Below are 14,347 nucleotides of genomic sequence, written 5' to 3' on the forward strand. Positions count from 1 at the left end.
CATGAGCCACAAGAGTGTGTGCAAGGAAAGGAAGATTCTCAGATCCAATACAGCAGGTAGAAGAGTTTTGCTCTCCATTTAAATGGGGTAAATTTGACTGTTGGGTGCTTTGTGCATTTGAGGAGTGAATGTCCTCAGTGGTGAACTGGACTCAGAATGGACCTGAGTTGCCTTTTCTTGGCCATTCTGATGAGCTCTCAGTATGAGGTGGCACAGATGCACTGCACATCCATCACTGTGCTCCTGCAGACTCACCACACTCCCTAGGTGAACCTCTGGGCAACAACCTTTCCATCCACCAGTACAGCTGAGTAAGGTTGTCAAATACCCTCCCCTCTTCTAATGTTAACATGCTTATATTGGAACCTTTGCTCCGAATATTTAATGCATTTACTAATACATTTCTGAGGAGTCGTTTGGAGGTTTCCTGGTGGAGGGGCCCTGGTTCGCAGTGGCAATAACAATGCCTTTGGTTCAGCGTTAGGCAAACATGCTCAGTGTGGTTGCAGACTTCGGCTTCGATAGAGGCTTTCAAAGGTTTGTAAATATTTACACACACTCCCGAACGAGGGGGAGCGAGGCGGGGGGGTGGGGCTTTAAACACTGAACCTGGAGAGGAATGTGAGTCAGAAATAACAAACAGGAGGCCCACCTGAGTCAGAAAGAAATAAAGGAAGAGCAAGGACAAAATCTCAACACCTCATTAATCCCATAACTTCTCCTAAAGCATTACCTCACAAGGAATTCCTATAAATCTCATGAATTTGTTTTCATCTATTAACGGAGTGCTCAGCTCAGGACTACAACTCGTGCTCCTCTCTCCTTTCCCTGCCCCATACCAGCCTTAGAGTGTTCCTGACCAAAATAGCCATGCGGAATAAGATTTAGGAGAGATGTCATCAATTTCCCCACTCTCCAAACCACCTTTCTTACAGCACTGTCAAGACTCCATCAAGGTCACAGGCCCGTGGTATTGGGTACATAATGAAAGCTGTTACCCTGCAGCGCTGGTGTCTGTCCTGCCAAGCATCTGGCCAAATATGAAGGCTTCCACCCTGGGCTATCCTTACAGCCCATGGAGAAATGGCATCTCTAGGACATGGTTCATCTCATCCAAAAGTCACTGTCTGGTGTGCTCGCATGTCCAGTGACCCAACTTTAGGAGAATGAGATAGCTGGTTTTTGAGAATGGCTGTGGATCCATGATGAATGGTTCAATGAAAGAGATTTACCCATTCATGAGATACTTCTGAATAGCTCAAGCAGCGACTTGTAAGTGGACAAAGCAAGGGAACCCCACACAATGGCCAACTTATCCCAATGAGCCTGTCTTTAATTAAAAGCAGAAGCAAAACAAGCAGTGAAAGTCTGTGTGATATTTGGTGAGGTGTCATCCTGCACAGTGCTCCTTCCATGCTGCCTGCCTCTGGGCCAGCACTTGGGGTGTTATAGGGCCAGCCCCTCAGCTGCTCATGCCATGTTGGGAGACACTTGGTGGGGGAAGGTGCAGAGTCCAGCCCTGCTAGTATCGGTTGTGGTTTCCCTGATATGGTCAGGGCTGGATAGTGACTGTAACAACCTGCTTGGGAGTTTTCCCAGCCCAGGATCATTGGCACAGAGCCTGTTCAAATACTCTGTGGCTGCAGGGTTCCTCCTCCATCCTTTTCAGGTTAGGTAGGTTGGATAAACACTGCCGTTTGTTCTTTAGGGTATCATCTTCTTCCAGCTCCTTTGGAGCCTGCCTGGGAATGCAGATTGCGAGAGACTGTGAGATTTTGTTTTGGTGGAGGTATCATGACAGCTTTGCTGGTCTGCTTGTACAGGAGTTAGGTCCTGGCTGACAAGCAGACTGAATGCCAGTGAGCCCATACTGAGTCAGAACAGGAGTTTAGTGTTATTTTGCATGTCAGGTGATTCCAAGTTCAGTCCTGGGCATCATAGCAGGTAATGTGAGTGTAGCCCCTGCCTCCCTTGCTGGTGTAGAGGGCTGTTTGTCTGGGGTCTCAGCCCTACCATGTGTTTGCTGCAGCTGGCTTCACCCAGCACCTTGCAGAGCTGTCAGGTGACGACACCACCACAGGACAGTGTTTTGGAAAGCCCTGCGCTTGCTCACTGCATTTTTCTTTCTTCCAGACAATGCAACAAGACCTCCAATGGGAGCGACAGCTGCGACTTGATGTGCTGTGGCAGAGGCTACAACCCCTACATGGACAAAGTGGTGGAGCGATGCCACTGCAAGTACCACTGGTGCTGCTACGTGACCTGTAAAAAGTGTGAAAGGACTGTTGAGAGATACGTGTGCAAATGAAAACTCTCCCTTCTCCACCTGGGAGCTGAGATGCCAGCGGCACCCCAGCACTGTTCAAAGAGAAAACATTCGCCTGACTAGACGTCGTTTATCTCGTAAAGACACAGTCTTGAAGAAAGATGGTAGGAGCAAAAAAAAGCAATCACACCAGTAAAAATAAGACCCTTAAAAGCAAGAAACCCACAAATGTTTCCCCCTTACAGTAAAACGCTCTCTGAGAAGACAAAAACTCGTTTGGGATGGTATCTTCCAAAATATTTCCTACGGTTGCCAGTGAACATTCAACCACCAAGTGCCTTAGTATTTTGAGAAACAAAAGTAGAAACAATCCCCGGGGAAGAAAACTCTTGTTTGACAATAACTAAGGCTCACACCTGCCTATGCCTTCGAGCACAGGTACTGAGTCTGCACGAGGACCATCCTAGAAGGGAAAACGCTACAACTTTTCAGCAATAACTGCCTTTGTTACCAAAGACTTAATTTTTAGCAGGAAAGCATCCGCTCCAGATGATTGAGGTGGAAAGATTTCACGTCAGTCCTCTGAAATGAACAACTCATGTTAACCTTTCTTTTATGCAGGTCTGGGGCTTTGAAGTTACTGCTGCAGGAAAACCTGTCCTTGATTTGTCCAGGCTCGACAGGGTTTCAAATCCAGCCATGAAATAAACCCCCCGGGATCCTGGAGGCAGCAAGAGTAGGGTAGTCTGAGATGGACTTTTGGGGGTCCACAGGACAGTAGGCGAGCCATTAAGATATAATAACAAAGTGAAGTCAAAATCCAGTGAGAAAGTAAAAAAAACCACCCAGCTCCTGCTCTCTTTCTCTCTTGCCTTTGGATGTGATGCCCTTAGTCACCAACGTTCTGCCACATTGGGCCGTCAAGGCCTTAGGGGAAAATGCTGCTGCCTCTTTTCCCCCAGCAAAACTATTGACCCAGCCCCAAGAAACTGCAGAAGCGGAGTGGGTCCGGTCGCGTCCGTAGGGAGTGCAGCCATGCAGGGCAGCAGCTATTCCCAGCAGAAAGGAATGGGAACGTGTCAGTCCTTCAGGTGTCCCTGCCCTGACACAGCAGAGAACCACTACCTGCGGCTGTACATATTGTCTTCTGTATGCGGACTTACAGAAATATTTATAAGATGTATCTCGCGCTTTTGTCTACTCCTTTTCCTACGTAATATATCTCTATATTATAAACCAGCATTAACAATAGTATGAAATAAATCCTGCAGTTACTGGTGCAACAGGAAAATGTTAGATTATTACATTTCACTCTCCTACTTGGAAAGCAAGTAGGATTTTCCTCCCAAGCACGGGAGAAGAGCGTGGCTCGAGGCACTTGCTGGCGTGGGATAGATAAGTTCCTTTATTCCCTGTCTCCCCAGCCTCTTCATTTTGAGCAGAATTAGCCAAGACATAGTCAAGACAAAAAAAAAAAAAAAAAAAAGAGCACTTGGAAAAAGGAAGAGTCATCCTTCTGGTTTTGCTTTTTATACCAGTGATCACCCTCATTGGTAAAATACCCCAGTGACCCCAAGGATCTTCATAACAAACGTGGTTAACGCCTCTCGTGGGTGGTTTGCATGTGGAGAGCAGTTGCTGTGCAGGGGAGGTTTCAGCTTAGGTTAGGTTTCCTTTCTTTCTTTTTCTTTTTTTTTTTTGCATCCAGCTTTGTGTCCCTGTTAAGAAAGGTGTTGTTGGAGAAGGATATCTGCTCCAGGAGCTGAAGGCAGCAGAGCCTGTGAGGTCCTTCAGATCCTATTTGCTCCCAAAGCAAAGTGCTGTAAGCAGCCGGAAAATCACTCCACAAACGTGGGGGGCACTTTTTTAGGGAAAATACATCCATAACAGCACATTCTTTCTCTAAATCCTTTTTTTTCCCCCACCCTCCAAAAGTCAACTGCCTGTGATGTGTCTCTGAGCAGCCCTGGGGAGCTGGAGGAAAAAAGCATCCTTGACTACAGAGCAAAATTACAGATATTTTGTTCTAACTCAGCTACTTTGCTTTCCTTTATCAAGTTTGTTCTCCTCACCTCCTTCCCTCCCCCAGCCACAAGCAGGCAAAAAGAGGCCTTTGGTAGTTTGTCAGTGGTTTGTGTTATTGTCACCCCATAAAAGCTGGTGGACTCAAACGTCTCCGCAGTGCGGTGTGATGAGTGGTGGGTGTCTTTAGGCTGACATGCAGACAGGCTGGTGGCACAAATCCCATTGCTCTCCAAAGCCAGAATTTGGCTTTGTCTGGTATGTAAAGACGTGGTCTTCTTTCTTTCTTTTAAGGAATTTTGTTTTTATTTCCAGTTTCTGATGAAGCCAACAAAGGCAGGGATGTTCTGACTGAAGGAAAATTTGAGCATTTCAATGCTGTTCTGTCATGACTCTTTTTCTTGCTCCCTTGCTGATGTCCTGAGTCTTTCTGCTTGGCGAAAAAATAGCGGGATGGAAGAAATGCTCTATATGCACATTGTTTTCAGCTGCATTTCATTCCTCTGGTGTCAGACCTGTGTTCCTCAGCTATTTTTCTTATGTCAGAAGAAAACATAACTTTGCAGAGCATGAAAAGATGTGAGTAAGCCTACCAGGCATCTGCAGGTCCATCAGGTGGGAAATGACCCCTCAGTGGACTTTTAGCCATGGTGGTACTTCACGCTTTGTGTCTGCCTCTGCCCACAGCTATCTGTTACTGAAGATGTTGAACTGCAGTGTTTGGAGTTTGCAGTCTGGGGCATCCAGGCTCAAAATTTCAGCTGTCTCCGCTAGATAATCCATCATGGGCTTCATCTGCATTTTGTTTCTCTGAGCTAAGAGGCCCTGTGGCCCCAGTCCATGTCCTGGGCTGTTGGTCTATGAATTAACACCGTTAGACCACTTTTGCCGTAATTCCTAATTTTCAGGGTCCTTCTCCAGAGAGCTGCACCCTGCATTAGCGATGTGCCCAGGGTGATGTGCTTTATGAGACAAGAGTCATGCACAGGGCAAGGTCTGGTAAACGGCATCCGCCCTTGTTACACAGCCCTGTTTCATCCAGCAAATTAGGGTCATCTCCCTTCTGATGGTCTGGCATTTTCTAATTATTCAGAAAATGTCTTTCTATGAGAAGGTGGCAGTGCTTTCTGTTTTGTTTTCCTTTTAATACAACCTAGGGGAGAAAAGAGAGCCTGTATCATGGGACTGTACTGGTGGAACGACTCACGGTGCATCTTGCTCCTTGCATCCTGGCTCTGATGCTTTCCTCCTGACATCAGCAGCAAAGCACAAAGAGGCCAGAAGAGAGAAGTGTCCTTGCTCAGTGCAACAGGAGTCCAAAATGTAGCTGCCAATTGATTTTCATTTGTGGTCTGAAAGATATTTGTGAGAACATTTGTCAAAACCAGTTTTGCAAGGAAAATATGTCCCTAATAGTAAGGCAAGACCTTCATGTGCTGGTCTCCTTCCTTCCCCTGCCCCTCAGCAACCAGCTTTCAAGGCTTAGGCTTTGCTCTGAAACACTGACATCTTTCAGCTTCTGAATGAAATGGCTTTAATTATTGTGAATGTCTCGTCGGGTAATGCTACAGTTCCCTCTCTTGTAACATGCTCTATCAGATTCTAACAGCTGGTATAATTTGGCCCAGCTCCATGTCCTACTACACAGCTCTGTTGATTTATACTAGCTGGAAAAAATACAGCGGATATATTCCTGTAAACACGATTATTTCAAAATATTACACTATTACCCCAGTGGGAAAAAGGCAAGCTATCCTGAGAAGTATTATGTCGGTGGCTTTGTAGCATTTATTCATATGAAAAAATATCCGTGATTTAATAAAACGGTTTGGACTTAATGTTATTTCCAAATCTGAGGATTTAGACCTTATGTGCATCCATCTGGCTTTATATTTTTTTGATTAATTCTCCCCCATCCTCACCCCCTTCCAGCGTTTATATCATTTAGGTTGCTCCCTAAGGTAGGCAAATGACATTCATTATAGAAAATTTCCAACCGATTGTTTAGCTTAGCCTGGAAAATGGAAATTATCTTAATCATGCCAAAGCAGGCAGCCCACGAGTGTTTTATGTGCAGCTACAAAAGCCCTTGCTGAGGGGAAGCGGGATGGGGAAAGGAGGCAAAAATTGGGATACAATTAACAGGGCCTTTGTCAGGAAAGTGATAAAAGAGTCCCCAAGAGACCAGCCCTTTTCCTGCTAGAAAACATCCCTCTAGACAATCATTAGCATCCTCCAAGTGAGCTGGACTTGTGCTGTGCAGCTCCAGGCTACCTGCTAGGGGGAAGATGCTGGAAGGATGCTCTGGAGGTACTCTGGGATGTGGGGAGCAGGAGGAAAATTCAGCCCTGGAATCACTTGTCCTTAACACCCTCACCCCACCATGAAGGATTTGCCTTCCTTGCAGCGGGCAGAGGGTTGTGAAGCACCATCGCTTTGCTCCCAGGAGCAGATGGGAGCCAGCACAGGCAGGACTTTGTCCTCCACACACAGGAGACAGAGCAGAAAACAAGATTTGAGAGAGGGGGAGAAAGAACAGGAAACTTAAAACCCACCTGAGATTAATGATTTTAACATGTACAACATGTTTTGTTTTGTTTTGTTTTCCCCTCAGGACCCGTTCCATCAGTCAGACAGAGTTTGATTAAATATCTCAGCAGAGCTGTGGTTTATTCATCTAAAGCAAAACCTACCCCCTGTTCAGGGGAGCAGCATTAGCTTTATTTTCTAATTGTAAGAGCAACAATTATAATAAAAATAATAACAATGGTATGCATTGTGGATCATTTTTATTTGCTTTTTGTGAAGAGTAAGTGGACTGTATTTTGTATTGTAAAGATGAAATGAGTTATTTTAAAGATCTTTTCTGGGCTGTGTGGAGGTTTTTTTTCTCTTTTATGTGGAATTTTTCAAGGTATTTACCAGAGCCACAGAGCCTCAACATTTCTCTCAAGAAAATAAAAAGGCAGAAGAGGGTATCATGGACTCCAGGAGCTGGGATGCGAAGGGATGTGAAAGCCACCACATGCATAACGCTGCACTGGGGCTCTTGTGTTGCCATCCGTGCAGGGATGAGCTTCAGACCTAGAAATTGTCATGGGTTGAATTATTTTGGGAGTCTGCCCGCTCCTACAACACAGCAACAATGCAAACAGGGATGGCTTGCATGCTTAAGGCTAAACCTGTAAGTATTTTTCTGGGTCAGGGCCAATGCACTGAAAACCTTGGAGGATTGAATCCTATAAATGCCTGTTATCGATATCTCAGATCTCTCTAAGTGGTAACTGCTGACAAACAAGGGCTTTTTAAAATGGAGACCTACTTTCCTTTCAGGTTTTCTAACACTGGGCCCCAAATTCACTCAGTCTGGGAGCGTTAGTCAGTGGTTATCAACAATGAACCCAGACTGGAGCGAAGGTGGGACTATGAAATAAAAAGAGGTAAAGTTGGGTGCTCACAAGCCCATGTTTGTCTGAAGATCTAGGGGGGTGTGACAGATCCTTGAGGACTTTTTGCTTTCTCAAAATTCATACTGAATTTCAGAAGAAAGACTCTAAATCCATCATCCTACAGGGCTTCCTTCCTCCCCTATTGTTTCTTATCCTATATTTTGAGATATTTAAGATTATCCGAGATTATAGCATCTCATCCTAAATTTCACATTATTTAGGATTATCCTAAGTAATAATGGAATTAAAAATCTCTCTTTTCTCCGGAATTCAATATGAATTTTTAGAAAGAAGGTGATCCTCAAGAACAGTGAAGTTGAACTGTCACACACCACTAGAACTTCGGACAAATAGCTTGAAATTTAGGATTAGGTGCTATAATCTGGGTCATTATAAAAAAATCGTTAATAGCAGCAACTAGATCGCCACAGAAAATGAACTGATGGGCATATCTCAAACCAAGTTCCCCCCAGGTCCAAGAGGTTGATCATGCAAAGGAGGACCCAGCCCTTTCCCTGGGTGCAGACACTGGAAACGCGTACCACCTGCAGCTACTTTCCACTCCGCTACCTGCTCAATGTGCAATTAGTTTTACAAAGTGCTGCACATGTTGACCAGGGCCAGGCTCAGGAAGGAAAACTGTTTAATTTTAAAAACTCCTTCTCTGTCCAGGGCTGTTCTCCTCATCTGGCTGGGACAGATTAAAATACCACCTCGGTGCTCACCTCTGCAGGTGCTTCCTTCCTTGCCGCAGGCAGCATGGAAACTGCGGGGGGTGAGAGCTGAAAGTATCTTTGCATTTGAGGCAAGTGGGAAATGACGGCTAGAAACTCTCCGTGTATCCATGCTTGAGGAGCAGCCCTGGGCGTGACATAAAAGCATGGAGCTGACAGTTGCAAAGAATTGGCTGATTTAAGGCAGCCTGAACTCCCCAGCTTGCCCTGACCCCTACACATAACTCTTTTTCCGCTGGACGTAGGGCTTCTCTCAGCAGTCTGCAGTAAAACATCCGGTGATGTTTGAGACTTTATAGAGGGCTTCAGAGTGACCTTAGTCCCATGGGAGTGCCCTGCCTACCAGGGCTGGAAAAGGAACATCAAGGAGACACGCAAAAGCATTTCAAGTAGTATTGACATTTAAGCAATTGAATTGCACCCCTGCATCTGATGCAAGTGTGCGAGGTGATGCAAAGACTCAAGGACACTTTCTTGCCTGGTTACAACGGCTTTTCCAGGTACACCGTGGACCAACAAACTGAGTGACACTCAAAGACGAGCTCTGCAAAACCATCAGGTGGATCTTGCCTCATAATTGCCACTGACATGTGTAGGCCAGGTCAGACCTCCAGATCTGGTCCTTACAGTCCCAAATCACGATGAGGGGCTTTTGAGTTAAACAGGACCTCAGTGAAAAGTCCCAAGTTGTTGAATTAATTCCCCCAAGAGGAGTTCACCTCCTCCGACATTGCACAGATTGTGGAGCAAGCTGTCCTCAAGTCCCTGCGCTGTCAATAAAGATATTTCTAGAGAGCTCTAAACCTGGCATGCCTCCAAAGAGGGGATCAGGATAAGATGAATTAGGTCCATTGGGAGTTAGCGTGACCCTTTTCATGTAGACATTTCATGGAGCAGATGTCAGAAGTCGGATGAGATTTATCCTCAGCCTGATGCTTGACATAGTAGTCCTTCTCTTTTGATGTTTGTTCTTGTTATAAACCAAGCTAATTAGTTGTTAAGCGTAACTGGACTATTAGCACCAGAACAGGGGCCTATATATCTCCAATGCCCAAGATGATTAGAACTGCCATCTATTATTTTACATATACTGCTTAAAAACATTTCCAAATAAACCCATGAAACTCAATGGGTGAAACCAAGCATTGTAAACATGTAAATGTAGCTGGTTAGATTTACGTTTTCCTCTTCTCTCCATTAGAGGGAACATTTTCATCTTGAGAGTCGTTAATAATTCCAAGGAAACTAAAAAATTACTTTTCATGGAGTTCAAAAAAAAAATCAAACCATGTAAGCACACCGTCCATCCACTTCATGGTTGCAATCAAATGTCAGACTCAAGGTCCCTGAACTTGACCAGTATTGTTAATTGCTTTAGTACAAAGCAACTTTTTTTCCCCCCAACCATTAAAGAGGTTATTCCAGATAATAAAATGTAAACAGGGAAACTTCAAAGACCAAAATGAATCCCACACAGTAACTGAGTTTTACATGTACATTGCTGGTGGGAGATTTCTCCTTGCAAAATATTTTCCATTACTCTGTGTAGTCTGGTTAAGAGTCTAAGTGCCTTGGCTTACCTTTAGGAGACTTAGATAAGGTGAGACATCTTCCTGTGTAGAAATACACTGATCATCCTTTCAACACCATCCTTTTTCTCCTCAAAATTATCTTGACCTTCTTTCTTGTTGCTGATATCTTGCTGGTACTTTTGGACACTTCCCTCAATCATGTGTGCACTGGGTGAAATATGTGAGAATAAAGGAATTGTGGAGAATGAGCTGAAATACTTCAAAGCAAAAAAATCAGTGCTCAAGGGGCAGATGCTCCAAGGTGCCTTTTTGGCACCTAAATTCAATAGTGAGAATTGTGTGCCTCAGTGACTAGTATGCTGTTGTGTATTTTGTCCTTTTTTAGTCCAGACCAATTATTCCTTCTGAGGCTTACAGCTAATGTGGAGATATGAATGGGATAGACATAAAGGAATTGGGCCTGGGAATTGACCAAAATTTTTATTCAGTAAAACTCTCACCCTCTTTTAGCACAACAAAATCAGAGAATCATTTGGTTGGAAGAGACCTTTAAGATTATTTACTCCAACCATTCCCCCAGCACTACCAGGTCCTTGCTAAATCAGGTCCCTCAGCACCACCTCGACACAGCTGTGAAACCCTTCCAGGGATGGGGACTCCACCACTGCCCTGGACAGCCTGGGACAGGACTTCACAACACTTTTTCTAAAGAGATTTTTCCTAATATCCAACCTAAATCTCCACTGGTTCAACTTGGGGCTGTTTCCTCTTACCCTGTTGCTTGGGAGTACAGACTGACCCCCACTGAAAATGTTGCTTCACAGATCTCAAATCCCAGCCAGTTTCTCCTACTGCACCATATGCCACATTTTTTCAGGTGCTCTCATGCAGAGTGACACCTGGGGTGAGAATCATCTCATGCAGCTTCAGGTGACAGTGATGGAGACACCTACCTCTGAGCTAACGAAGCATCGTCTTCATGATGGATGGGTACAAGGAAAGGATGAACTGGCTCTGCGTCCTCTGTTATTCTACCTCTTAGCATAGTCTAGGGTAGGATCATATGATTTCTGTTTCACCTGGTTGGCCTCTGAGATCCATTCTCACCTAATTCTGGGTTATAATTGAATCCAGAACCAGTCCTGCTGGGTTTTATGCTAAGGGACTTTTCACTAGGTAGTGGAGTTCTGTTAGAAATACAGTGGGGGTGGGTTTACATTTATCATCACCCTGTAACGAGGACTGACACAAGAAAAGATTAAAGCAATAAAACTCAAAATAGAACATCTTCTTGTAGGGTTGGGTTTTTGTTTGGTTTTTTTTTATAAAGGACCAAAGTTTTCAACTAGGATTTGCCTTGACAGGATAAAGTACATTTTCAGACTCAGCTTCTTAATGGGCTACATCTGGTTAATGTAATTTTGCATCTGAACTGTGTGTCTTGTCAGATGCAAGCAGAGTCAGAGCTGCACTCAGCAGGACTCACTTTCCCTGGAATCAGATAAACTCAGCCCAATAAATTAGTTTTACTGCTCTCCATATCACCCTGTTATCATCGTAAGTGATTTAGTCTGGGCTGTCCAAACTTCCCCATTCTTTCCCAATGAAAGGAATTGAGCTCCCTACATAAATAAACAAATAATTTTTCTCTCTTTTTCTTTCCCTTTCCTTCTTTCTTTCCCTTTCTTTCTCTCCCTTTCCTTTCCTTCCCTTTCTTCTGCTCTCTCTTGCTCTTTCTGTCTTTTGCTTGCTTTCTTTCTCACTTTCCCATTTTCTCTCTCTTTCCATTGGTGGGCTCTAGTAAGCAATTCAGAGTTACACTTTTTTAACAGTATAGCTTTTTGCTCAAAGAGAAGTGATTTAATTAGGCAATTGTGACTCAGTTCTCAGCTGGTGTAAATCAGCAGCGATGATCTATACCAGCTGAACGCATGAATTCTGGTGTTTGGTAGCAGGTTTTAGATGCCTTGTAAAGTGCATTGGGCTGTGTATTATACGAGCTACAAGAACATTTTGTAAAAATACTGTTGTGTTTTTGTGCCATCTTTTTTCCCATATCCTTTATATTCCCACGTTGTTTATGAGATTAAACAAGAGGAAAGATGGACTTGTCATTGTAGAACAGACCAGGAGCTGGGTGATAATGATCTAAGCTCGCTCTTATATCCCAGGTAGGTCACTTGAAGCTAAGGTGCTGAATATCTCATACGAGGTATTGACAGCTTGCAAGTCCCACTGGACCCCACGGTGCTTTACAGGGATCTCAGGGGCCTCCAGAGGCATCTGGAGCTGTGATGGATGCAGCCCACAGTTAGGTACTCAGAAGGGAAGGAAGTGGAAATAGCTGTTCACCCACCACGGTGATGGATGGGAGGGACAGAGCAGTACGAGAGCAAATAGGAAGTGGCATTTAGAGACTTTTTTGGAAATATATTTTGTTTCCTCAGAAAATCTGATGGATCTGTTCCTGGGGCAAGTGAATTCAAGGAGTGACAATCAATATTAGGAGCATCTGAAAAATACTGAACATCTACTCTTCTCACAGGGTTAGCTAGGCCTGGCAGAGGGTTAGGAAAGAAATGAACATTTGGGAATGGCAATTTCCTAAATCTCCTAGAATGAAGTTTGGCCAGAGTTTGTCTATTAGAGCTGAAAGCTGTAGGAGAGGTGACAAGTTCTGGTAAGTTGGAGGGACTGCAGTTTGGACCCTGATTTGCTAAGGATATAAGCCTTTCGCAACATTCTTCTGCCTTCATGAATGTCTGTCTATATTATCTGTCCTCCGTCCTTTCCCATGCCTTCTGCTCTCAGTGACCAGTTCCAGCAAACTTTGGCAGCGAGTTGGTGTTTCAAGAGCATAAAAGGTGGATGATATTGAGGTTCTGGAGTTTGTCCAGAGAAGGGCCTGGAGCACAAGTCTTATAAGGAGCAGGTGAGGCACCCGAGGTTGTTTAGTCTGGAAAAAAGGAGGCTCAGGGGAGACCACATGACTCTCTACAACTACCTGACAGGAGGTTAGAGCGAGGTGGGGGTTGGTGTCTTCTCCCATGCAATACGTTACAGGATAAGAGGCCTCAAGTTGCACCAGGGGAGGTTTAGGTTGGCCATTATGAAAAATCTCTTTACAAGAGAGGGTTGTCTGGCATTGGCTCAGGCTGCCCAGGGCAGTGGTGGAATCCCCATCCCTGGACAGGTTTCACAGATGTGTCGAGATGGTGCCTAGGGACACGGTTTAGTGGCGACCTGGCAGTGCTGGGGAAATGGTTGGACTCGATGATATTAAAGGTCTCTTCCAACCAAATGACTCTGTGATTCTGTGATATCCCATCTGCCTAGATAAGGTAGCTCTGTTGCTGAGTTAGTTCATCCTGGACTCCCTCTGTAAGCAGTGATCAGAAGTTGGCATCAGGGACATGCTTCCATGCTTCCATAAGACAGCCCAGAACTTCTCTGATTAAGGTAGCAGTGTAGCTTAGCATGAGTCTACTAAATGATCAATTATATTTGGGATACTTGGAAGAAAAAATGAAGTAACTGTACTCCCTGTAGATTTAGGTAGATGAATTTAGTGATTATAATCCAAACTCTTGGAGCTGAGTTCCTGTCCTATTCTGGCTAAATTGCATTTGAAACATGTTAAATCTACAGGCATAATTAGTCAAAGAATGGCATTTCTCAATGAAACACCAAAATTAATTTTCCTGCTCTTCTTTGTGCTCGTTTATAACTGGGATTTCATAAGAGTGCGCTTGAGAGTGGAAAATCATATTATCCTTTAAATATGGTGTCCCAGCTACAGCTGAACTTTCTGTTTGGACTTTGACCAAACTGCTGGGCTTAAATCCCAGCTCTGGAGCTACCAGATGGGCCACATTATTCTCACTTCCAGAAACCCCATCAGACAAACTGTTTTGACCGGGTTTGCTGCTCATGGAAGGTACGAGGTACTAATGGGATTGTGTTCCTGCCATGGGCGCTGTGCTTCTTCTGGTACCGATCCTGGCTTGCATTGTACTTGTTTTTTAAAATTCTTTGGATCAGAGGAGTGGGGGAAGGTTTAGTGGAGACACAGCCTTACTAGCAGATGGGGCAAGGCCAGATGGACATGCCTAAATGAGGATCACGGGCATCTCAGCATCACAGCAGCCTGAAGTGCTTCACAGGGGAATGTCTCAGCCCAGCCAACAGGCACTGCCAAAGAGAGAGACGTGTTGGAAATCACACTTCTTTCTTGGACTCAAGCGCCTGTGTAGAGCCCCAAGATACCTGCATCTTTGGCTGCGTTTGACTAGTAAATAAACCAGGCTGGATCCTGTTTGCTGGCTGGCCATTGGCAAGTGGCAC

General features: G+C 44.6%; 1 protein-coding gene across 1 annotated transcript in view; it reads left to right on the forward strand.

The window, feature by feature from the left end:
- LOC104499272 (protein Wnt-11) overlaps positions 1–2,966 on the forward strand; it is a 23,103-nt gene extending 20,137 nt beyond the window's left edge. Inside the window, exon 5 of the mRNA XM_010142757.1 lies at positions 2,134–2,966. Coding sequence (XP_010141059.1) covers positions 2,134–2,308 — 175 coding nt within the window. The 3' untranslated portion in view covers positions 2,309–2,966. The remainder of the gene's footprint in view (positions 1–2,133) is intronic.
- Positions 2,967–14,347: the final 11,381 nt, after the last annotated feature.

This window comes from Buceros rhinoceros, unplaced genomic scaffold (assembly GCF_000710305.1).
Source record: "Buceros rhinoceros silvestris isolate BGI_N320 unplaced genomic scaffold, ASM71030v1 scaffold4329, whole genome shotgun sequence".
Taxonomy (NCBI): Eukaryota; Metazoa; Chordata; class Aves; order Bucerotiformes; family Bucerotidae; genus Buceros; species Buceros rhinoceros.